This window comes from Macaca fascicularis, chromosome 4, assembly GCF_037993035.2.
Source record: "Macaca fascicularis isolate 582-1 chromosome 4, T2T-MFA8v1.1".
In the NCBI taxonomy this organism is placed as follows: Eukaryota; Metazoa; Chordata; class Mammalia; order Primates; family Cercopithecidae; genus Macaca; species Macaca fascicularis.
The window spans coordinates 27432323-27457892 of NC_088378.1; the positions used below are offsets into that span (position 1 = coordinate 27432323).

The following is a 25570-nucleotide window of genomic DNA, read 5'->3' on the forward strand; positions in this document are numbered from 1 at the left end:
TAGTCCAGTGGGTTACCTGAGAAGGAATTTATTCTTGTCTGACAGCAAGCCCATGCCATTAACAGTGACAAGGCTAGACCAAAAAAGCCACTTTAAGGAAAGTTCTCTCAAAGCAAAGATATACCTATAGAACCTGCCTCCTCTTTCAAACGACTAGGAGACAAAATTTTAAAATTGCAAGAAAAATGAAAGCTTAAGCCTTCATTTTGTTTTCTTTTCTGGACACAGAGGATGTAAATTAATATGAACACTGTATTAAGGGCAAAGTAGTCACTAGCCTTCTCCAAAAAACTGAAGCGTTTTATCACAATGAAACTGACAGAGAGAGTGGTAACAGCTGCAGAGGAAACCTCCACTCAGAAGTACATGGATCTATATCTGTGTGCATTCCAGTTACTTATAGTGACTAGAACGTTTAATGGATTGATTTCGACAAATATGACGATCTGATACATTTATCTTGAATAGTTGAATAGCTTCCATAGACTTCATATAATCAGAAAGTAACTCTCATGAGGGTATGGCAAGTCCAGGAACTCTGCGCTTCCATAATTAAGCCTAGGCTTGCTCTCATTTTTTCTCTCATTGTAGCCAAATTCTGTATGCTGCCTGTAGTTTACTCATGCATGCAGCAAACCAGTCTTTGTTAATTCTGAGCTTCTGTCTCTAGAGATAAAACCAATAACTCCTTTAAAAAATCTTTACACAGGTCTATTTGCAATGCTTACAAACCTGTCATCTTTTAAAATAACAAGATTATTTCTACAAATGAATAAAAAGGGCTGCTCTGGGATGATCAGCAATTTTTTTCATTGAAATAAATATTCTACACCCTGAATTTAATTCAACAAACATATCAGGTTTCTGGCAAGGTATGAGGCAGTGGAGATTTAAAGATAAATATTTATTGAAGGTATATATAAGCAGCAAAAAAAGATGTTCTAGGGAGAGAATAATAATGCTACCTGAAAATTAAATCAGAAAGCTATAAGAAATGGGGAAAAAAATCACAATTCTGCTATATATGGGAACATCATCCCCACCAAACACTTAAATAATACTTATTATGGTTATTAGAGTCAAGAGTGTTTTATGTGTATGTATATGCTTGTTGTTTAAAAGGTACATTAACCCTATAAACTTACCTCATTTTATAGATGAGGAAAGAGGCTCAGAAAGTTAAGTAACTTGCCCATGTTCACTTGAATTTTTTCTTATATAATTAATTCATTTTATGACACTAGTTACTCTATTTAATTCTTTTCTCTCCTACTTATTCCACGGCTTTGACCATTTTCTCTTTTATTTGCTCCTGAAATCTTTGTGTAGTTCATTCTGTGAATGTTGTATCACTAGTGGTTTTGTTATCAGGTAACTGAGGAATCCAAGGACCTGGGCTTTCATTCACAGTAAATTGAGAAGAAGCTCCATTTCCCAGACTGTAGTTCGTCTGATAAATAGTCAAACTCTTCCATTATTAAATTTAAAGGGCATGCAAGTGGAGTTCCAACAGAGGCATAAGATGACTTCAATTACAATAAACGAAATGGACCCAAACATATTTTCTGAAAGATTTTACTCTTAGAAAAATGTTGTATGTCTAAACGTCTTATAACATCTTGGGTTCTCTTGGTGTAACTTCTTTTTTTATTAACCTCTGTTGAATAGTAAGATTTATGATGGGCTTATTGGGTATTTTCTCTCAAGTTGGAGATCTAGAATATTTCCTCTGCGTAAATATGCCAATCTATTTTTGCAGTCTTATTCAATAAATTCATTATACTATAGAAGTTGCCTTTTAGCTGATAATTTTAATTCAATTATAATAAGACACTTTTATTGTATTCCCCTTGATCCTTCAACTAAGAGAGTTAATGTTTGTAAACATTACCTGAGGCTTTTGGAATAATGTTCTGTCTCACAGAATCACATTTCAAGTTTGTATAAACCAAATAGAGCAATTTATTTTTATCATATTTAATAAGGCCAACTATATAACCTTATCAAAAATATAAGCAGATCTACAACTATAGGCATTAATCATTTTAATCATTCTTCTACTTTAATAATCATAACATTTTTTTTTCTGGATGTGTATGTATGCTTGATGGCTAGCAATACGTTCTACATAAATTCTACCTGGGCTTCATGAGGGCAGGTACCATACATAGTTTGTTTACTGCTGTATCTACAGAATCTAGTACAGTTCCTAGAATTCAGAAGACGAACAACATTTGTCTAAATTCTATCAGGACTACAGAATTTGTCCATATGATCCTCGTAACACTCCAAATTATGTAATATTATTGCTCATGTTATATAATAGATAATAGAACAAAGGCTAGGAGATATCAGATGGCTACTATGGGCAAAATGAGTCTGGTATGTTATTTGTTGATGTGTTTCTGAAAAAATATTTTTCTCTCATTATCAAAATTCTACTTGTAATAGTCATTATATATGTGCTCAATTAGTAAAGAAGAGCCAACACTCAGAGAGCCATGTGCTGTAAATGCACTTTGACCAGAAATACAAAACAACAGGACTCAGCCAAAGGAGGGAAGGAAGATACATTGCTCCATTTCAGGTTATAAACAGGTCAAGTTCTAGCAGCATCCTTACTGCATTATATTTTTAGTGGATAGTCATGCACATGTCACTGTTGGTCCTCCTTTAAGTCTAGATCTCATTTAAATATCCACCACATACATGAATTTAAATTGTCAAGATACTTTGTAGAATTTTGTGTTGCAACAATAATTTCTAAAGTCACACATAGTGCTCATTGCCACCCATGAATAATGGCTTCCTAAAGGTTACCCTTCCTTCCTTCAAACCTATGCTTTACACACACCAGTTTTGGCCATATTCTACAGATTTTTTCTCATTTCTGATCCCATAAACAGACTGCTACTCATCATGCTTCATGAAATGCTGCTTTCCTTCACTGTTCTGCTGAAATACTTCAAAGACTTCCCTTTATGCCAAACCTCACCTCTTTCTGATTAACCAAGTGTTCTATAATGTCATCAAAACATATATCGCTTATTATTGTCTGATGTTTGCCAAATTTAGTTTATCCTCTTTCAATCTGATATACTCATTGTCTTATAAACACATCAACTTCACATGCACTGTAATGTTTGCATTCATTTTCTCTTTCATTCACATACAAACAAAGCAATGCCAATGTATTCCTCAGCACTTAGTCAAATATTATCCATCTTTCAAGTCCTAGATACACTGCAACTTTTTTTGACAGCAGGAATCACAGATGTTTCTCCTCTGAAACTTAAAACATTTGGAGTTTGTATTACACAATCTAATGCCTAAGTCTAAACTTATTCTATTTTTTTTTGTCTTTTAAATAGTTATTCATTTCACTTGCTCCAATCAGTGATCATCTTTTAGTATTCTTATATCCTCTACTATGCTGAGCCTAGGACTGCTGAGCATGCAGAAGATATTTAATATTTGTACTCTGACTTATTTTACTCTCTCTCTCCTAGTGACCCCTTCTCCACCTCTGACCTTTCTCCAAAATTCCACACCTGATTATCTAGCTGCTTACTTCACTTAGAAGTGCTGTGAATTATCATTGCACTATATAGATGTCACAGTTGGCTGTGAGAATTAATGAGATAAGTATGCAAAAAAATGGTAATGACCTTTGGTATTTGGCAGATGCTAAACAAATGATATTTGGTTTGGAATCTTCACATACTTTCCTTTTGCAACTAGATAGCATTTGTGGCTTGAAGAACATGTGATGAGTTCAAAGTCTCCCACTTCTCCCAGCCTTGTCCAGTCCAGTGAGCACTGACCCCACTCTCTTCCTATACTCCCTACTTAAGGTATCCTTTTATATTTTACAGACCACCAGCTTCTAAATTATCTTTTACTTTCCTATATTTTTATTTCTACAAATCCCATGACTCTACCTCTGTGATAGCTCTAAAATTGTCATAATTTTCCCCATCCCATATTCTAGGATCAGACTTTATTTCCTCTCCTTGGACCTTCCCTGATTGATATTTTTAATTTCATTCTCTCCAAATCACCTTGTACAACATTTCCAATCCTGTTATTATTTTTTTCTAGATTTCCCGAATACTAACCAAAGTGACCTCGTTTGCAATTCCCTGTCTATGTCTGGGATAAAGATAGATTTGGTATAAAGATACTACTGAGGACTGTGGAATTCGGCAGTCTTGGATTTCAATCTCCTGTCTGCTACTGTGTGCCACCTGGACAAACCACTTAAGCTCTTTGTGTCTCAATTCTTTCATCTATAAAACATGGATGATAATACACTCTTTTGAAGGTTTTATTAGGATTATATAAGATTTCAAGAGCCTAGTGGAGAGTAAATATTTAGCAACTGGTATTCACAGAAAGCACTTAACATTTTGTGATTCCGTGCTTTGATATTATCACCTTAGCCATGTATATTTTTATTCTCAATTTCACATAGACATATCCTACCAATATCTCAAATTCTATTTCAATTTTTATGTCTTCCGTACCATCTTCTTTGGTCTTTCACACTACGAGTACTATTTTATTTTTTGCAATAAATATTCATAATAAAAAAGAAAGCAAAAAAGGGATTTGGGAGAACATGTACATATGTGTCATTTAATCATCTAAACAACCTTAAGTAATAAATCTTATAAATAAACTGAGATTCAGAAAACAAAAAAATCACAAGTGAAGGACTTAAATCTTGGCTTGTGTGATCACTGTGTTTATACTTTTCCCATTGGTTCTCATTACACTATTAGAGTCTACTGGAGCCAATCATAGTTTTTTTAATTTCTTTTGTTAAGCAGTTCTGTTTATAAAAATTAATATTTCTTGACTTATTTGTTTTCTTATAGGTCTTCCAAGGAACAAAAGGAAATTTACTTATTTATTAAACAGAATAAAACCCATTATATCTTGTAATTACCATGTCGCAGCATTGGATAATTTTAAACATTTAAGGCACTTTATGGAAACTTCATGATCTTTTTTTTCTTATATTGAGTATTTTCTGTTTCATCCGCATAGGAACTGTTTCATCATTACTCATCAATTGTTCCTAACAATGCTTAAAACTAAAATAATAAGGAAACGGAATAATAATGAAATTGCCTAGAAAGATGATGCAACTGTAACATATATCATTATTACTGCATCATCACTATGATTGTTTATAGTGTTGAAATATCACATCATCATTCAAGAAGATATAAAAGAAGCCTGGAGACACCTTTTTTTTTTTTTTTTTTTTTTGAGACACCATTTTTATGGTCTACTTTGTTTCACTGAATACAGTTTATAATTCAGAATTACTTTTTCCATCCATAACTGCAAACAGAAGAAAAGTGACAGAGGAAGATATTTCTAAATTATTAGATGAATCAGAAGATGAATGCAAAAAGACAGACAGCAGTAAGCTAGACTCTAATGATTAGGGTAAAATTGAAATTGATTATACAAGTGAAATCTCAGACTATGAATCTTCATAAGACAATGAATTTTCTTACACTATAGAATCAATGAGTGCACAATACATTTCAAAGAGAAAAAAAGGAAATATATTATGGTAGTTCCCTCTTATCCATAAAAAATGTATTCCAAGATATCCAATAGATACCTGAAACAATGAATAATGCTGAATTCTATGTATACTGTGTTTTCTTGATCTGACATCTGAGATAGCTAATAAGTGTCTTACAAGCAGGTAGCTTAGACAGCGTGGATACACAGACAAAGGGATGATTCACATACTTGGTGGAATAGAGCATGATAACATGACATGCTACTCAGAATGGTGTCCAATTTAAAACTTGTGAGTTGTTTATTTCAGGAATTTTCCATTTGATATTTTCAGACTGTGGTTGACTATGGGTTACTGAAACTGCAATAAATCATGGATAAGAGGACACTACTGTATTCTCATCTAGTTAGCTCTTTAACAGGAAGGACTTTATCATGGTATATTTTGTGACAAGAACCTGAGCCATTTCATTTTGCTAAAAGAGCATGTCACGGTACTCTTTATAAAATTCATGTGCCAAAATCTGTGGTTTCTAAGTGCACAAATGCTTAAGAAAGAGAAAGGCAGGCATCCAAAAGAAATGGACAATGTGAATTTAAAAATAATTGAAAGTTTTACTGTAATCCATGTTTGTAAATATAAAAATGAAAACTTGGCTGGGCACAGTGGCTCATGCCTATAATCCCAGCACTTTGGGAGGCCAAGGCGGGAGGATCACAAGGTCAAGAGATCAAGGCCATCCTGGCCAACATGGTGAAATCCTGTCTCTACTAAAAACAAACAAACAAAAAAATTAGCTGGGCATGGTGGCGCGCACCTGTAGTCCCAGCTACTCGCAAGGCTGAGGCAGGAGAATCGCTTGAATTAGGGAGGCGGAGGTCGCAGTGAGCTTAGATGGTGCCACTGCACTCCAGCCTGGAGACAGAGTGAGACCATGTCAAAAAAAAAAAGAAAAAAAGAAAAAAAAGGAAGGAAGGGACGGAGGGAGGGAGGGAGGGAGGGTGGGAGGAAGGAAGGAAGGAAGGAAGGAAGGAAGGAAGGAAGGAAGGAAGGAAGGAAGGAAGGAAGGAAGGAAGGAAGGGAGGGAAGGAAATGTTTTATTATGAAATGAAGATGACATTTTCTTTTCAACAAAATTATGGACCATCAAAGATTACAAAAATTAAAGTACTGCATTTTGACGATGCACGTTCTAGAAAAACCAGAAGTAATAATATATAATAGAACCTATTAAAGATCTATTCAAAATTTGAAATTGGTATCTGCAAGATGAATACACTGAAGGCTCAGAGATGATAGCTGATGAGCAGTTAGTTTCTTTCTGAAGATATTTCCCATTTGAAGTATATATATCTTTGAAAACAGGGAATATAAGATAGAAACATTTTGCTTTACTATATTTAAATTCTTATCAAAAGTTTCACTCTCCCGTTATTGCTACTCCTGTAAACTATTAGAAAAAATAAATATTTTTTTAAATAATTAAAACTCCAAGTGGTTGATAAATAGAGAAAACTACTCATTCCTGGTATACTGAGATTAAAATGTATATTTTCTATGTCTTCATTGTATACTTACCAAGTTATCCTTTATCATACAATTATTTATGTCTTAGCTTACCTCTTTTCTGGACTACCAGCTTGCTGAGAGAATTCAACAACTACTTACCGAGTAAACATTAAAATTCCCGAAACTTTTGTTGTGTGAAAATAATTAAATGATTGGAATTAGAGTGCATATGTTTTAATGGAACTATGCCTACCTTGGAGCAGGAATTTTTTTAGACGTCTAAAGCAAAGCTAAATTGTACCTAGTCTTGTCAAATACAACCAGTGAACTCTAAAATACATTAGATTAAACCATTAAATAACAGTGACTATAATGCAATTACATTTGACCTCTTCTCAGTGGGATTTAACCAAAAATATACTTAAGCATCACTAAAGTTCAAGGAAAGGATCTTAATAAAATGAGAGTACTAACTTCCTTGAGGCTCTTTCTAGCTACAGACTTAAAACCCATTGAATTAGAATACAGGCTGCCAAAGAATGCCTTATTACAATCAGAGAAGATTTTGATAGGTGAGTACACTCAATTTAAAGAATATAAATGACACAAAAAGCAGAATAAATTACCTTGACATAATTCTTGGCTCAAGTAAAAGTCAGACAGTAGCTGAAATTTTAATAGTGGAATAACTTCTAAGGGATAAACTTTAACTTATATTAAACTTTAATCATAATAGCTACAGAGATGAAAGCTAAAAAAATTATTAAAATTACTAAGCAAAAGCACACTAGCCCTGGTCCTTGTACTGGACGTTTAAATTGGTTTCTTTATCTATAGTGAATATAAAGAGGTCTGTGAACCATGTGATTTCTTCCTTACAGAAATTTGTCTCTTTAACTTGGATGACTCTGCCCAGAAACCCATGCAATTTATTAAGCCCAGATAGAAGTTGGTGAAGAAGGAATATGAAAATGCCAAGCAAGATCCTGATATGTTTTCTTAAAAATAGTCTACCTAAATGAATAAAATTATCAGTATAGCTGTCACTTAAGAAAAATGTGGTAAGCCACACAAAATTGAAAAGGAAATTGGAATTACTGGAAGGTTGATAAAGATAAATAAATCTGGAGGAATATACCTTGACCATCTGTAGTATCAATTTCCAAAAAAAGAAAAAGAAAAAAACCCATAAATTGTGTTTCGATGTTGCAAATAATGTCTATCTTGACCAGTTTTAATAGTTCTCTTATAAGTAAGTGACAAGTAGACTACTGTAAACCCTAGGAAAAAAAGTGGAGGTTAGTCAGTTTCAAGACAGCTACCATAAGACGGAATCAATCTTTTTCTTTCTCTCTCAATCTCTCCCCAGCCCTCCTCTCTCTGTCTTCCCTAAGGTGGGTTATGAGTTACTAAAACACATCCTATATAATGCTGACTATCTGCACAACCAAAAAATCTCAATATGAAGATGTTAGGTCATTAAAAGGAGAAAGTATTTCTGGAGACGGGAGATCTTCGGTATTCATAATATACCTAAAATTACGAAACGTAGATACAGGCCTATGCCAGTTGCCCATAGGACCAGTGTTGATAGCATGCATTCACTGAAGAAAATATAATTTATAATTTTCTTCATGTTTCAACTTAATATAGAGTGAGTCAGTACAAAAGAATTTTGATTCAATACAACCAAATGAGCAGATCTTTATAATTTATACTGGTTTATTAAGATGGTCCCTATAATTGAATTGAGGATTATTACTGACCCTAGGATAGTGCATATTCACTATTCACAACAGAAAATCAGAAAGAGCAATTCAATTAATCTTCAGGTTATAGACAAAATCTTAGCTAAAAATTTTTAGGATATCTTAGAAGCATTTTATTTGATGGGATAAAAGGCAAAACTTGTGACTTATATCATCGTGTCAGCACATTTCATCAGCAAGGGTTTTCAAATTAGAACTGCAATTTGGGCTACTTTGTAGGGTGTGACAATATTCTACAAAGGAAAAACTGAATCCCAGAGGGAAAATCAAATTATAGTTTTAAAAACTCATTACCAATAATTAATAATGAACTCTAGCTAAACAATAACAGGTGTTCCACTAATCCCAAACAGAAACAGATGGAAGCACAAATGTTTTATAAACAGTGGATACATGCAGAGCAATAAACTTGGCAAGAATTGTCTTATTCTTTAATTGTCAGTCAGAGTCAATGTCTCATCACTTACATTTTCTCTAAATTAATATGCCCAGATTAAATCTGTGTTTCTCATTCCTTATTTTTGAAAACGCAAGTCATATTTAGGGCTTTTTCACTCCATGTTTTGTATTGCCACACTGACAAAGAATATTCCTGAACTTTGTTTAGGTACATTTACATGACATCATATCGTTTATTAAATGAAACAACAGGCATACTACAAAGGCTTCCCTTCTCTCCCTTCTTCCTTTCCAACTCCTGGACAAGAAATACTCGCTTTTCAAGTATTTCTTTCATTTCTTAAACCTTCAAAATAATGAATGTAGGTAGGTTAAATAAATTAAGAAGTCAATTAGTAAGTCAATTAACGATACAAAGAAATCTAATCCTATAGAACTGGGAATTATTTTTAGGGGTTGGAATACTCGATAGTGTGTAGATCTGAACTTAGGACTTTTTAGAGTATGTTTGCATATGCCTTTAGAAGGGTTCTCTGTGTAGTCAATAAAAAATCATCTTTGCTTCATGCATAGATGATTTTATTATTTCTTCTGACCTTACTCTCTTAGATTTTCAGAAAGAAATGATTGGTATTGTGACTGTTAAACTACTAGCATCCCTCACTGAATTTCTTAGTGCATGGTTCTCTGTGTCCTGAGACTTTCTTAGGAATTATATTTTATGATCAATAAATAACTACTATGAATTATTTCAGTGGGACAGAAAATACATTATTTTCTTCAGGTAATGAAATTTTAAAACTAATGGAATGTGAAGAAAATAATACATGTTAGTCATTTATTAATTCGTGATCATCAGCAACATAGATTCATCTCATCTCATATGTAAGTAAACACCTAGTTGACTTTATAAAAATTATGTGTAGAGTATGACTTTCTTGAACCAACACAGGTGAACAAAATGGTCAGCACACCTCTGACCTAAAATTGAACTTTTGGTCTTTTGAGACGGAGTCTTGCTCTGTCACCCAGGCTGGAATTCTGGGGCAAGATCTCAACTTACTGCAACTTCCGCCTCTCAGGTTCAAGCAATTCTCCTACCTCAGCCTCCCAAGTGGCTGGGATTACAGGGACCCACCACCACATCTGGCTAATTTTTGTATTTTTAGTAGAGACAGAGTTTCACCATGTTGGCCAGGCTGGTCTCAAACTCCTGACCTCAGGTGATCCACCCGCCTCAGTCTCCCGAAGTGCTTGCATTATAGGTGTGAGCCATCGAGCCCGACTAAATTGAACTTTTAAATTATTTATTTATTTTGAGATAGTGTCTCACCCTGTAGCCCAGAATGGAATGTGATAGTGCCATCATAGCTCATACACCCCTGCAGCCCCAACCTCCTGGGCTCAAGCAATCCTCCCACCTCACCATACCAAGTAGCTGGGACAATGGGTACGTACCACCATGCCCAGATAATTTTTATTACCTTTTTGGCCAGTCGCAGTGGCTCACGCCTGTAATCCCAGCACTTTGGGAGGCCGAGTCGTGCAGATAACCTGAGGTCAGGAGTTCGAGACCATCCTGGCTAACATGGTAAAACCCTGTTTCTACTAAAAATACAAAACTTAGCTGAGTATGGTGGCAGGGGCCTGTAATCCCAGCTACTCAGGAGGCTGAAGTGGGAGAATCACTTGAACCCAGGAGGTAGAGGTTGCAGTGAGCCGAGATTGCACCATTGCACTCCAGCCTGAGTGACGAGAGTGAGTATCTGTCTCAAAAACAAAACAAAACAAAAACAAACAAAAAAAAATTGTAGGGATCTGGTCTCTCTAGTTTGTCCAGGCTAGTCTCAAACTCCTGGGCTGAAGTGATTCTTCTGCCTCAGCTTCCTAAAGTGCTGGGATGACAGGTATAAGCCACCACACCCAGCCCTAACATTGAATTTTTGATATATACAGACTGAAACTTTTAAGTATTGAAAGGTTCTCTTCATGTAGGGAACTCACCAGGCAGGCGGTGGTGAAATGAATGAATTAAAGTTATAACATTTGTTTATAGTCACTAGACGGTTTGTCAACAATGCAAGGGTGTGACTGTGGTCTTCATTTTAAATGTAAGAACACTAAAGATGAGGTGGAGTTCAATTATTTGCTCAAGACCTAATACCAGAAAAGGATGGAGTTAAGAATTATCACTGTATTTCTATCCAAAGCCTTGTCTTTCCACCATATCACACTACCTTCCTGAAGGTTTATTTCCGATTATGCTATGTTACTATACACAAACATCGATAGTAATTAGCTTTACCTATTAAGTTGTAATATTTCACGATTTTCCTCCTCATTTAAATTTCTTACTGAAAATGCAGAAGAAGGAAAAGAGGAGGAGGAGGAGGAAATTATTTAATTAGAATAAATTACTGGGATGAACATTTTCTGGAGTCAAAGGTTCTCATTGTCTAGTTTTCTAGAGCCTAGATGTGTTACCTATTTGTTTTAGAAATGAAATGTCTCTTTGACAACATACGCATAAATTATAATTATATATTTTAGAAAGGCTTTCACAAAAACAGTTAAGAAAATAAAAATATAGTGGATTTAAGCAATTAGCTTCATTTATTCTCATATAAATGAACTCCTTTCTTAACAATACTGTCTTCTTGGAAACATTTTCCCAAACATGAACATAGTTCTGTCCTTTTATAAATCTGCAAAAGGCATAGTACAAGCAATCAAGTTACTCATACTTAGTTCAGATGTTAGTAAAAAATACCTTTTTATACTCTGGACAACAATTAAAGATATAAGACAAGGTAGATATATTCCTTTAACTCAAAATCCTACCCCATTGTTTTGATATTAATTCCAAGTTTATCTATCTCCATCAATAGTTCTTTGGAGTGCCTAAACCGAGTTCATGTATAAGGGAGAAAATTTTAAAGTTTTGCAAAACCAAGTGTAAATATTTGAAATGTGATGATTTTAATGTGAATTGTATTCACTACTAAGAAAAGAAAGATATTTTCATTGTCATGGGTCTTTTCTTCTAAGTTTACCAAGAATAAAATAAGATGATTCACTGCTTCACTTCAAGACATTATTAAAGATTTTAGCGTTCTTTATATAGAGAGATATTAGCACATATTTTACATTTCAGCTGACTTCATTTGCAATAGGCCATGCAGTGACTGAAAGTAAAATTAAGACTTTAATGCAAGTTATTACCGCTGCTTTTTATTGGTTTTATTCTAGATCTACACATGCATTATGCAATTCTTAAAAAATGAAAATACAGTTAGGTACATAAAAAGCCAACAATCTTAGAAACAAAGACTATTAAAACAGACAAGTACAAGAATTGCTTGGAATACCTGGTTTTAAATCCCCATGGACAAACATGTCAATCATATATCGACAGAATGCATACTGATCTGACAGAGTAGAAAGAAAAAAAGCAATGAAAAAATGTCATCAACACGTCATTTTTCTACAGAGAAATGATTTAACAAAACAAACAAAATAGCACAATTCTATTTTGGTTACTACAATATTTTCTTTAAAAAAAATAATTTGCACTTATAGGAAAATACAGAAGGAAAGAAAGACAACAAATGTAATGTTTCATTTCTTCCATACAAAAATAACCTTAAAAACTGAAAAGGACCAGTTCAGTGTAATCTTATAGTGGTTGTTTTCAGAATAAAAATCTGTTTTGTAGAATAATTGATTACAAAAGTCATCATAGTAAAGCAATTTTTTCCCATTTGTCTTTTTATAAACTTTCAATAAAGAAACAGAAGTTTTACAAGAGGAAATTGTTTCCAACTTGGAGTGTTTTATCAAATACTCGGTCCCAGCCCTTCTGCTAATTGTCTCTATGGAGCTGCAGAATGTCTTTTCCAAAAGACCATCAGGAGAACTAACCTCTTTGCCACCTGTTAGGTGACCTCTGAATAAAAATGCTGTTTAATTGGGAGAGTAAATCAAGAACAGAGTAACAGAACCAAATAATATTGTTGTTAAACTAATCAAATGAGTAATCTTCTTAAGATCATCTTATGATCTTGACTGATTTATGGCCTATGGTGAAAGTAAACAAACAAACAAAAAAGAACATAGTATGTAAACATCATTTTGGGCAGACTTGGTCTTCAGGAGTTGGGTTTTTTCTATTGCCTCTAGATTAAAGACATTGCACTTAACTTTAAATCCTCACAGAACTTTAGATTCTCCTGAGGTCAACCCAACTCAAAGCTCAATCAATGAATCTTTACCGTATCTTCTTTAAAGCATACATATTATGAAATAATTTACATTTCAATATTCCTGAAATATGCATTTTATTAATCCACCAAATCCAAAGGTAGCTTCAGGACCAAGAGAGTTTATTGAATTTAAGCAACATGTTACAATCTTAATTGCTCCAAATTATGCATGTCAAACGTATGAAATAACAAAACTTGTTACTAAACAGATACACCTATAAGGATTTTTGTAAATCTCATTCTTTTGGAGTAGTAACAGCATTTTTAGAGGAATCCATTTTATTATGAAATTCTGTTAGGTCTTTGAAAATAAATATAGTTACTGAAGAAGATATAAAAATATAATATTTTTCATTAATACCTAAATATGGGCAGGCCAAAACTCATAAAGTTCCAAAAATTTAGATGTATTTTAGTTGTTGAAATTGTAGCATATTTTCCCACAGGAGAGGTAGGGAAAGGGAAGGCGGCTAGTCCTGAGGTCAGTCCATGCATTGATTTGCCCTTTGATGTACTGGCAGTAATAGCTGGAGTTTCTAATCCCAGGACCTGGGACCCCTATGATTGGGAAAGACATAAGGCTAAAGTAGAGAGTATTTTCTCTTTCCTAGACAAAAGACTGTTTTCCTGAGCAAAACTGTAGAAATGGCAACTTGACCCTAAGACAAAGCAAAATGAAAAAGTACATTTTGCTTAAATGAAAAGTTTGAAGTTAGACCAGTATGAACTTTTTGAAATTGGCAGTATGTTCCCTTTATTTCAGTACCTTAAGTGACTATACTATTTTTATATTTGTTCTCCTTATACTCTAGGAGTAGTACTCAAAGGGTAACTTAAACATGAGAAAGAGAGGGGAGTTGTCAAAATACATATTTTTGGGCTCCATCATCCACAAAATTTAAACGCCATAGATCTGGACCCTAGGAATATGCAATTTATACAAACTCCTTAGATGAATCTAAATAGACTGCATTTACAGAATCACTGATCTAAAATCTTTCATTCGTTTTTCCCAAAATAATTACTCTTAAAGGCACTATAGACTCCCATGACAGCAAATAAGAGTGTTTGTTTTTATTTACGTTGGAAGTTTAAAATGCAGGGACCATTTGTAGTATAACATCTCCTCCAAATGAAATATTATCTGCCCCAAGTTGTGATGGGATGGTTATATACATAACATGTTGAACAGTGTACTGAATTAATTAAAATCTTCACACTTCGGAGATTCTTCTTTAGCTGAACACTGACAATGTAATGAAACTTTTCAGCTTGTATGCTGAAATATTATCAAAGTACAGTCAGCCCTCCATTTCCCTGGGTTCCACATTTGAGCATTCAACAAACCACACGCCTGTAATCCCAGCACTTTGGGAGGCCAAGGTGGGAGGATCACTGTAGGTCAGGCGTTCAAGGCCAGCCTAGCCAACATAGTGAAACCTTGTCTCTACTAAAAATACAAAAACTATCTGGGCATGGTGGCGGGCACCTCTAATCCCAGCTACTTGGGAGGCTGAGACAGGAGAACCACTTGAACCCAGGAGGCAGAGGTTGCAGTGAGCCGAGATTGTGCCACTACACTCCAGCCTGGGTGACATAGTAAGACTCCGTCTCAAAACAAACAAACAAACATATATATATATATATATATATAGTTATGGCTATCATGTTGCATCTGTACTGAACATATACAGACATTTTTCTTATTATTTACTAAACAATACAGTATAATAAGTATTTACAAAGCATTTATTAAATACATTAGGTAGTATAACTAATCTAGAGATGATTTAGTGTATACAAGAGGATGTGCATAGGTTATATGCAAATATTACTCAATTTTATATGAAAGACTCTGAACATCTGTGGATTTTGGTATCCACAGGGAATCCTGAAACCTATCCCCCACAGATACTGTGGGACAACTGTACCTTACTTATATTTCTTATATTTCCTAGATCCAAAAATCATTCATTTAATTAATACACCAACAGCCCAATGAACTTCTAATTATAAAAATGAAATTTCTTATGAAGTCATAGGATTTTTTTAACCTAGAAAATTATTTGTTACAACACTTAGAAGGTTTTGTTATATGTAAATAGTGCTCTGATCTTGTATTCTAATGGCACCAATATATCAATAGGAATATGAGAAAGATGTTTTTATTCCTATCAAAGCTGATAGGAATTTTCAACTATTTTAAGTTAGGATGCCCATTTCCACCTGTCCTTGGCAATGACCTTAACAATGTATAAGAATTCTAGGTAGGTATGGGTTGGGAAGTCTCCAGTTTATTTGCTTAACCTATCTAAGAATACAGAAAAACCAAGCCTTCCTGATTTTGAAAGATTTGTTTTCTAAAAGTGTTTCTTTAAACCCAACTTAAATATCATAGCAGAAAACTTTTCATAAAGAAAATATAAATTGTCCTGCCATTCTAACTTTCATAGTTCTGAGATAATAATTTATATAATGTTAAATTTGCTCATCATTGTAAGCACTTTTTTCCCAAATAAACACCCTTCTTGGAATAACACATGCTGTCCTCCATTTCTCTCCTTGATCCTCAGGAAGCAGTGATACATGTCATTCAAAGGATACCTAGTTGGTGTTCCCTGTGGAGTGGTAACCAAGGGAAAATACATTCTGGGTGCAGAGTGTCAACAAAAACAAATTTAAAAAAATATGAAACCTCTAATGAGAATGGGGAACATGTGGTCCAGTGCTCTATAACAGATTCACATTAGCTATAATTTCTCTGCCTGCCACAAATATTTAAATAGTTGTTTAAAAAGAAAGAAAGAATGAATGAATGAGCAAAGTATGTGGCAGCTGAAAAATTTGTTTTTCCTTCCCCACGGACCTCCCAGAGGTCATCAGAAAACTAGGGAGCAATGTCTGATTATGCCAACTCTTCCTACTCTATATAAACAGATTTAGATGGGTTCATAAAAACTAGATTATTTGATATGTGTTTGTGTGTGTGTATGTGTGTGTGTGTGTGTGTTTTTATGGTATGTGTGTATATACATATGCATCTTATCCCTAATGCTTCAAGCAGAAAAAGAGATGTATTATTTCCGTATACCATATTGAGAGTAACTACATTGAATATATTCACATGTATACTATGCAATTCAATAATTACTAATAAACATGTGCCATGTAAAAAATCTGTTTCCAAGTGAGTGAAGGACCTATGAGCTTTGTTTCTTTAAAAAGAAGTATTTAGAAATCTATATGAAAAGAATGCCTCAAACATATTAGGTCTAACTTAACTATGTGAATGAGTATTCTCTTGTCCAAAAAGCTAACTCAACAGTTATACTAAGTCATCATATAAAATTTTCAAAACCAAAGCATCAGAAATTAAAAAAAAAAAAACTATATCTTTGTTTATCTTGTTTAGTTAAAATCATAATGTAATTAGCTTTCTTTAATTTAAAAATGCTCTTAATTAAATCTTTACTTAGTAAAAAATAAATGAAAAGTAAAATGACATATTTACATGTCTGATCTGCCATTAGAGGTTAAGTTTTGATTACTTACCTAATGACACATTTATATAATTGATGGCAACTGTTCTCAATACTGAGACTTGCTTTAGCAATTGCAATTGTTTAGCTGATAAAATCACATTTGTGCTTTTGTTTTTAACTCTAAAAGATATTTGAATGTCTTTTTAATAGATAAATAGCTCTTTGCATAGAAATAAAAATAGTAGACTGAAAATGGATATGGTAATATAATGCTGTCTTTAATAAATCTGATTACTGATAGAAATGAAATACAATATTTGTGGCCTGGAAAATAAATATTATTTTAAAGTGTTCTGGTGATGAGTTTTTATCAATAAAATATGGCTCCAAAATCCCCAAAGATATGAAAAATTAACATCAAAAAAATACATTCACATTCCTAGTTGCTAAATAAGTATTTTGACATTTCCAAATATAACTGGCATCAATTTTTACATTCTGTATTTATGGTTAAAAATTAGAATGTACTTTGTAGGTTTTCACTGATTTCATGTGATTATTTTTCTTTTCGAACAACCATCTAAAGTGTAAAGGATTTTAGGATCTAAGTAATCATACCAGTGAATCCAAAGATTATTTCGGCTGTTTTTTTTTTTTTTAAACCACAGTAAAATATTGTATTCAATGTATTTTCTCTTTATTTACTTCATTCTTTTTTCCTACCAAAATACATCATTAACGACAAAATTTTGATAGAAGTAATAATTAACTTTTACATTTTTTTCATGGTGATATAATCACCTTGAAAATTGGAAAAAGTTTTAGAGCTCCTAAATTTTAATATGACTTATAACTTAAAATATTAAGTAAATTAAAATTATCTAAATTAAAAAGTTTGTAGATAACTAAAAAAAGAAAAACTCTTTCCTTTTTAAAATATGTATTTTTTGTCATATAAATCAGAGTTGACAAATACTACATGTGAATCGTTTACAAATGCAAATTCAAGAGAAAAAAGATGAAAATACAGTATGAGCGGATTGCAAATTTCATCCCTTGTCCCTTATAATGAAGAAAAATTAATTTCAGTTTCATCCTCTAAATAGCTTGCTCTGTAACAAAATTGTAAGATGTCTTAAACTAAAATCTAATAGAAACCAATTCTTTGACACAGTCCTTAGATAACATTAATCAAAAGTTCTGCAAAGTAAAGAAAAATTTGGTTTTGCAATGCCTCTAAGAAACATCAGTTATAGAAATAGTCCCTACATATTAGATCCCCGTATTCTGTAAAGGAGTCTTAGGATTATATAGCAACCTGGAGTCAGGAATGGACTTAGGAAAAGAAAGAGTCAACGAGTGCCAGAGATGTGGTACAATAAGACCCTTAGTTGCCCTCCTAAACCTTCAGCTCTGTATATTCACATAGCAACCTTCCATAAAAAAAAAAAAAAATTCAGGTTTATATTCCACCTGCATTTAAATGCTATATTTTTGCAAAGTGGGGATGTAAGTTTGACATCACTCTTGCTGAAGAGTGGCACAATATGTCACATTCAGAGCTTTCTAAAGTTAGAAATTTAGTCAATGGAAACTGAAAAAGAATCTTGAGAGCTGTCTTCTCTATAACATCTTGCCTATTAAATAAATTTAAAAATTTGATGTATATTCTAAATGATGTGCTCTTGCCAATGCAACAGTAATGTATGGATAGTTTTTATGATATTTACTCTATATGATGCCAACATGTGCCCCTTAACAAACTCCTTAGGAATTGCTGTCATTTTGGGGGACCACTTTCCTCCAAAGAGTACGACATATGCAATCTTTATTCCACCTCTTAATAGACATTCTATATCTCAAAAATTCAACATTTATCCCTAATCTTTATACGATTTTGGATGCTACCTCCAAACCCCTTTTAAAAATATTTCAAAATGCCCCTTTAGATATGTGAACACATTTTAGTATTTTTATAAATAAACACTAATTTCCAATGTACTGTATTTCCTTTCTGATATATTTACTTTAATGTCTTTTACCCCCGTTTGAAGTCTGGTTTTGGTCTTTCTCAGCTTTTAATTTCACTGCATGTGCTTCTTGCCCAATATTCTCTTAGAACCTCTGGCAGCCTCCTGCTCTGAATGTTTACCTTTCTGTTCATGCTTTGACACAGCTGTTTTCTCTTTGTCCTCCTTTTCTTTGGGTTTTGATGGTGTTTTTTGTACTTCTTTTACTTTTGCAGCTGTTTGCTTCACTTTCTCCTGTTTTCCACCTTTCACTTCCTTTTTAGTCTTTTCTTCACTCTTTTCTGCAGTCTTAGCTTTCTTCTGTTCTGTATAAAGTTAAGAGATGTTGAAATATTTTTGTTTATTTACAAACATAATGTTTCATCTGTACTATGTCATTAAGGAAAATTGGAAAAGAAAGAGGGAAGAATGGAAAACAATGAAAAATACTGTTCTTAACATAAACACTTGTGACTTACCAGAGTTTTATAGTTTATAAAGTGCAATATTAGATAGACTACTAAAAGTGTTGTGGCTCTAATTTGTACATGAAAACACTATTTTTTAAGGCAATAGTAACTTAGCATGTCAACAAGGAGGCATTTGTAGTATGCAGTGGATGGATATACAGGCATGTTCAGTGAAAGACAACGTCCATACCAAAGAGTCCAGTGAAGTAGTCTCCTTTTATAAGCACATGATCATTTTGCTCCATAACTGAAAGATCTTAAGGGTCATTCAAGAAACTGAAATGCCAATAGTCTTTTTTAAAGACAACAATTAGGAATGCAAGTGTAAAATTATCCACATTGGTGTTGACTAATAGAAATAAAACAATAGAATCCATTAGAGGATAACTGAGAGACATATAGTCTCTAATGATTTGGCTTTAGAAAAACTGAAAGTGCAGAAATTGAGATATTGGCTCCTATTTATCTTAAGTCAGCAATAATTCTACTAGTTTTTAAAGTCCTTAAACATATCCTGAGAAATTCAAAGGGCTATAAATAAAAATATATATGAATAGATACATAAATTAGAATATATATATATATTACACACATATATTCTTAATTTGATATTATCTGCATTTTGGAAGAGGGAACTGGGATGCAAATTAACTAGTCTGTGGATCATTCAAGCATCTTTTAAAAAGCAATAATAATGCAGCACATAATGTGTGGAAAATTGTTCATAATAGATGCTGCGTATTGGACATTCCTTATTATATGTGACTACACATAACCACTATATGCCACAGCAGCTCTACTGCAATGTTGGAATCCTCCATGTCATTTGCTAATGTACTGTGGAGGCTTTATTGTCACCCATGTTAAAGAATTTGATGAAGGCCGGGCGTGGTGGCTCATGCCTGTAATCCCAGCACTTTGGGAGGCCAAGGCGGGCAGATCACGAGGTCAGGAGATCGAGACCATCCTGACTAACATGGTGAAACCCTGTCTCTACTAAAAATGCAAAAATTAGCTGGGCTTGGTGGTGCATGCCTGTAATCCCAGCTACTCAGGAGACTGAGGCAGGAGAATCACTTGAACCCGGAAGGCGGAGGTTGCAGTGAGCCGAGATTGGGTCATTGCACTCCAGCTAGGGTAACAAGAGGAGCGAAACTCCGTCTCAAAAAAAAAAAAAAAAAAAAGAATTTGATGAAAAAATGTAATCAAGTTTATTGACTTTGGTACCCTAAATGATGATTTCAGGCTAAACCAAGATAATATCAGAAGGTCCCATTGAGATAATGAAAATGATAATGCCAGATGCTGGTTAGCTTGCAAAACAAAAATGATCTGTGGTACTGCACTTAATTGACTATGCCAGCACTTCCCAAAACACTGTTTCTCAGATACTTCAGATATTTACAGGAAGATGTTGATACTGTATTAGGTGCTGGAAAATATTCTCATGACCAAATTCATTTGGAAACCATAAGCTAACCTGGTCATTTAACTTGGACTTTCTCAAAACTGAAGTGTACTGAGAATTTTTAAGAAAGGGAATTATGATATACATTATTCAATATTGTTTAATCATAAAATTATTATACAAATATTACCCAATTACTGCATAATTTTTTTTAAATTGAGATGGAGTCTTGCTTTGTCATCCAGGTTGGAGTGCAATCGCATGATCTTGGCTCACTGCAACCTCTGCCTCTCAGTTTTAAGCAATTCTCCTGCCTCAGCCTCCCAAGTAGCTGAGATTACAGGCTACCACCACCAAGCCTGGTTAATTTTGTATTGTTAGTAGAGATGGGGTTTCACATGTCCATAAACTTTCAACATCTTTGTGGCTTCTATGACTACACTCAGGGGATTTTCTTCTTCTTCCTGTAAATCATTTCTAAACCTCCTTTGCTGGTTTCTGCTCTTCCCTGCAGTAAACTCAAACATTTCTGTGACTGAAACCAGCAACTTTCTGCGCAGGACTTTAAATTGAAATCATACCAGAATTCCACACTGGAATGTTTATTAGTGTCTGTCTGGGAAGAAAGTTTCACTGGAATGGTCAACAGCACCTCAATCTCATACAACTCATTATATGTTCACCTAAAAACACTTCTAGAGACTTTGTGTTGACCAGGACTCATAGCTAATTGCTGGAGCTCTAAAAATCAGCATAATAATAAAACTATCTGAATAAATTTTAGCATAGCAAAATTAAAACCCTGCAGTATCTGACTTCCTCCTATCTCCCATCTTACAGCATCTTTCCAAAAATTTATTCCACTACTGAACGGCTTTCTTTCTTTTGAATATTTTATGTATTTTTCCATGTGTCAAATATTGTCAGATTGAATTCTCTATATTTTCTATATTTTTCCACATATTTAAATTTCTTTCTTTCTTTTTTTTGTTTTTTTGTTTGTTTGTTTTTGTTTAGACAGACTCTCAGCCCTGTTGCCAGGCTGGAGTGCAATGGCATGATCTCGGCTCAGTGCAACCTCCGCCTCCCGGGTTCAAGCCACTCTCCTGCATCAGCCTCCTGAGTAGCTGGGATTACAGGCATGTGCTACCATGATCCACCATAATCGGCTAATTTTTGTATTTTTAGTAGAGATGGGGTTTCACCATGTTAGCCAGGCTGGTCTTGAACTCCTGACCTCAGGCAATCCACCCACCTCGGCCTCCCAAAGTACTGGGATTAAATTTCTTCATGGTCAATTCATATGCAAAAAAAAAATGGCTCTCCCAATTGAATTAATAATGTCTTCCCCTGAGCTTCCATTTGCCTGAATTTTTATTAAAGTATACATTTTATTCTTCATTATATATCTTGAATTATAGATAGTTTGATCTATCGGTCTTCCCTACCAGACAGAGAGTGCTTGGGGGTAGGAATTCTATTATTCATTTTTGTATCACCATAGTGTCTAGCACAATGCTTTTTTCAGGGAAAACACAGGATAAAGGTATACTTGATTAGGAATTTTGATGAAGGAGAGAGTAAATATTCCACTATACTCAGTCATATGTATAATATAGTGATATAGAGACTGCATATGTACATATGTGTTTAGAAATAAACTTGTCTAAACCTGTTAAATTTGACAGCTTTTTTTTGTTTATACTAATTGGTGTGAAATTGCTATATTTGCTTACTCTAAATGACAGCTATTTACTCCTTGTAAGTTACAGTTGATTTAACCTTAACTTGTAGTATGGAATTATAGATGTGCGAAATTCAGATTTATTTTTAATGCCATTATAATTTATAAGTGGGCAATTATTATTTTCTAAGAGGTAGAACCACATATATAGCCAACTCATTATAATCGTTGACTTTAAGTATAAAAATAATAAAATATTTTCTACCTATTTTAGACACTTTTCAATCACCTTCACCCTGGAAATAGATAACTTTGCCTTATACTAGAAAAAAATGAGTGAGAACTAAACAATGATGTGGCTATAATAAAGAAAATATCATGAAACTAAAGCAACACCCAACTTCTATTTAGTTTTAAGTTGAGTAGATATTCTTCAATTTTGTGCCAAAATATTTTTCCTGATTTTTCCCTAAAGTAATTTAAGTGATGAACTTTATTAAGGAATGAAAAAAATAAAAAGTATTGCCATGAGTATTCAAATCACCCGGTTTTATTTAGGAAGGCATTTTATTCATGACTTTTGTCAAATGGAAAATAAAACGGCTAAATCAAAAAAATTACATCAGCATATTTCATTAGATCTTGGAATTAGCATGATCCATTAGCTACTGCATCAGATTCAGAATGTCTGATGCCAAAGTATTAAATAGAACAATATCCCTCAATAAACATACTACACATGTTGGGAGTTAGAAAATAACAAATTTTATATCTCATTCCATAAAGAAATGCAAACTGCTTAACTTATCTTTGCTTCAGTTTCTTTGCATTGAAAAAAAAAAGAATCGCCACTATAGCTGCCTCTTCCTCTATGGAAGCTGTGGAGATAAGTAACACTGAGCAAACGAATTTGAATTCTGCAAAATAAGTACATAAACATTTCTAATATTATATCTGCATAATCCGCATGTCTAGAGCTCTTGGAGTTTCCCTAGAACTTGCTCAAAGTTTAACGTACAGCAAGAATTACTATTTCATTATTATTTTACATTTGAAAAATCTAAGTATCAAAAAGCCATTTATCAAAGATGGTGCAACTAAATGAGTCAGGAGTAGAAAGAGTAGAATCAGAATGACTAACCCAATTTCTAATCACAATAAATTTCACACTTATTAATATTAACCTGAAAAGATGATACAAAAAAATGTACTTTAAGACATATAAGGGCAGATGTAAATATACATGAACCATGTGAAAGTGACAAAATGTCTTCCTGAAAGTGACCAAGGAAACAATAACCTCTCTTCATCAAACACACAGACATCTGAAGGTCACACTGACATCCACATCAAATAGACAGCCTGGCCCAAACTTAGCTCACCTCACTCAACTTCTCTTTTCATCATTGTTTTCTTCTTCTTCTACCCTGTCTTTGTTATTTTTAATGAACTACAGAAATAGGCTAGTTTTCTCAGTGGATATGGGGTCCTACATATGTATCAAGGTAGACATTAAAGGTCCACTCTTCCCCAGGAGAAATCCCTGAAGTGTTCTAACCAGTGACTGCCTTTCAGCAAGCAGTATGCAACAGAGCAAGAAACATGCTGGGTTCTATGCAAGTGCCTCTGGAAATCACAGCTCTTCAAAGGGAGATTCTACTTTAACTGATCACACCTTTCAAAGATACTTTATAATTTTTTCTATCTTTAATGTCACATAGAAGGCTTATGACTTTTTTATCTTATTTTGTTTCACCAGAAACCACCTATTATATAAAGAACACTTTCTATTAATTTCTTATAACATAATACATATACATATAAAATAAAAATAAAAAGTATATACTGTATACAAACGTGTACACACATACACATACATATACATGTTGTAAACAGACACATATATACTTATGCATACATATATATACACATACATATGTATGTTTGTGTGTGTATGTGTATGTGCATGTGTACCTCCCCCAGAAGAATGATGTAAATATGTAAATGGAAAGTATTTATGGCAAGCAGACTCAAGATGGCCCCCAGTGACTCCCAACTTGTGGCATTCATATCCTTGTGCAATCATCTTCCCTTCAATATGGGTTGGCCTAGGAATTTGCTGCTAACCCATATGGCAAAGGTGATTGAATATGACTTCCATGATTAGTCTAGATAAGATTGTAATTTCTGTCTTCCTGTTTCTCTCTCATTAGGTTTAATGAAGCCAGCTGTCATGTTCATAGGACTCATATGTCAAGGAACTAAAGATGGTCCATAGCCAACAGCCAGCCAGGAACTGATTGACTAGTAGTCCTCGAGGAACTGAATCTCACTAACAACCGTATAATGAACTTAAAAATAGTGCTTCCTCAGTTGAACTTTCAGATGAGACTGAAGTCCTAGTTAACACTTTGTTTGCTGCCTTGTAAGATTGCGAAACAGAGGCCTGAGCTAAGCCATGCCCAGATTTTTGATCCACAGAAACTGTGAGATAATAAATGTGCATTGATTTAAGCCTCAAATGTTGTGGTAATGCTCTACAAAGCAATGCGTAACTAATGCAGTATTCAACAAATTTTTGGAAAAACTGTGATGCTTGAAGACATGTATTTAATTATTTTTGTGAAGAATACTCAATTTATACTTACCGCACCTGGGTTTTTAGTCTTACCCCAATCATAAAGTAGTTTTATGACCTGGCAAAAATTTATTTCTCTCTCTCTAGAGGTCACTTTCTTCATCTGTTAAACTAGGCAATTAATTTATGTGATCTTTAAAATGTCCACTAGATTTCATACATCTATCACATAAGATTCCATGTATACGTAATGAAAATAAATTATATATATGCAAAATGTGTTTTCATTTATATTTATGAAACAGGAGAAACAAAATAAAATTACTTTTATTTACTGTAATTTAATCTTGAAAGTAAATTCATGTTATCTTCTAAAAATGTTTCAATTTACAATTCATCCATATTAAATTTAATAAAATGATATTTGGTTATCTAATGGAAGATTTATTGAAAAT

At 33.6% G+C, this 25570-nt stretch overlaps 1 protein-coding gene and 1 long non-coding RNA gene across 54 annotated transcripts in view; one reads left to right on the forward strand and one right to left on the reverse strand.

Annotated features, from left to right (window-relative positions):
* Positions 1 to 25548, forward strand: part of LOC141410050 (uncharacterized) — a 60705-nt gene extending 35157 nt beyond the window's left edge. For 2 of the 4 annotated variants that reach the window (XR_012433404.1, XR_012433403.1), the window contains 2 exons: positions 21871 to 21992; positions 24751 to 25548. This is a non-coding gene — a long non-coding RNA (uncharacterized lncRNA). The remainder of the gene's footprint in view (positions 1 to 21870; positions 21993 to 24750) is intronic. The other 2 variants (XR_012433405.1, XR_012433401.1) reach the window with 1 other exon arrangement.
* TRDN (triadin) overlaps positions 1 to 25570 on the reverse strand; it is a 410256-nt gene that overhangs the window by 262331 nt on the left and 122355 nt on the right. For 47 of the 50 annotated variants that reach the window (XR_012433400.1, XR_012433399.1, XR_012433398.1 and 44 more), the window contains exons 8-9: positions 19119 to 19301; positions 12591 to 12650 (exon numbers count right to left, since the gene is read on the reverse strand). Coding sequence is in view for 45 of the 50 variants with exons in the window: in XM_074036966.1 (XP_073893067.1) it covers positions 12591 to 12650; positions 19119 to 19301 (243 nt within the window). In the remaining 5 variants the exon portion in view is untranslated. The remainder of the gene's footprint in view (positions 1 to 12590; positions 12651 to 19118; positions 19302 to 25570) is intronic. The other 3 variants (XM_074036974.1, XM_074036973.1, XM_065543312.2) reach the window with 1 other exon arrangement.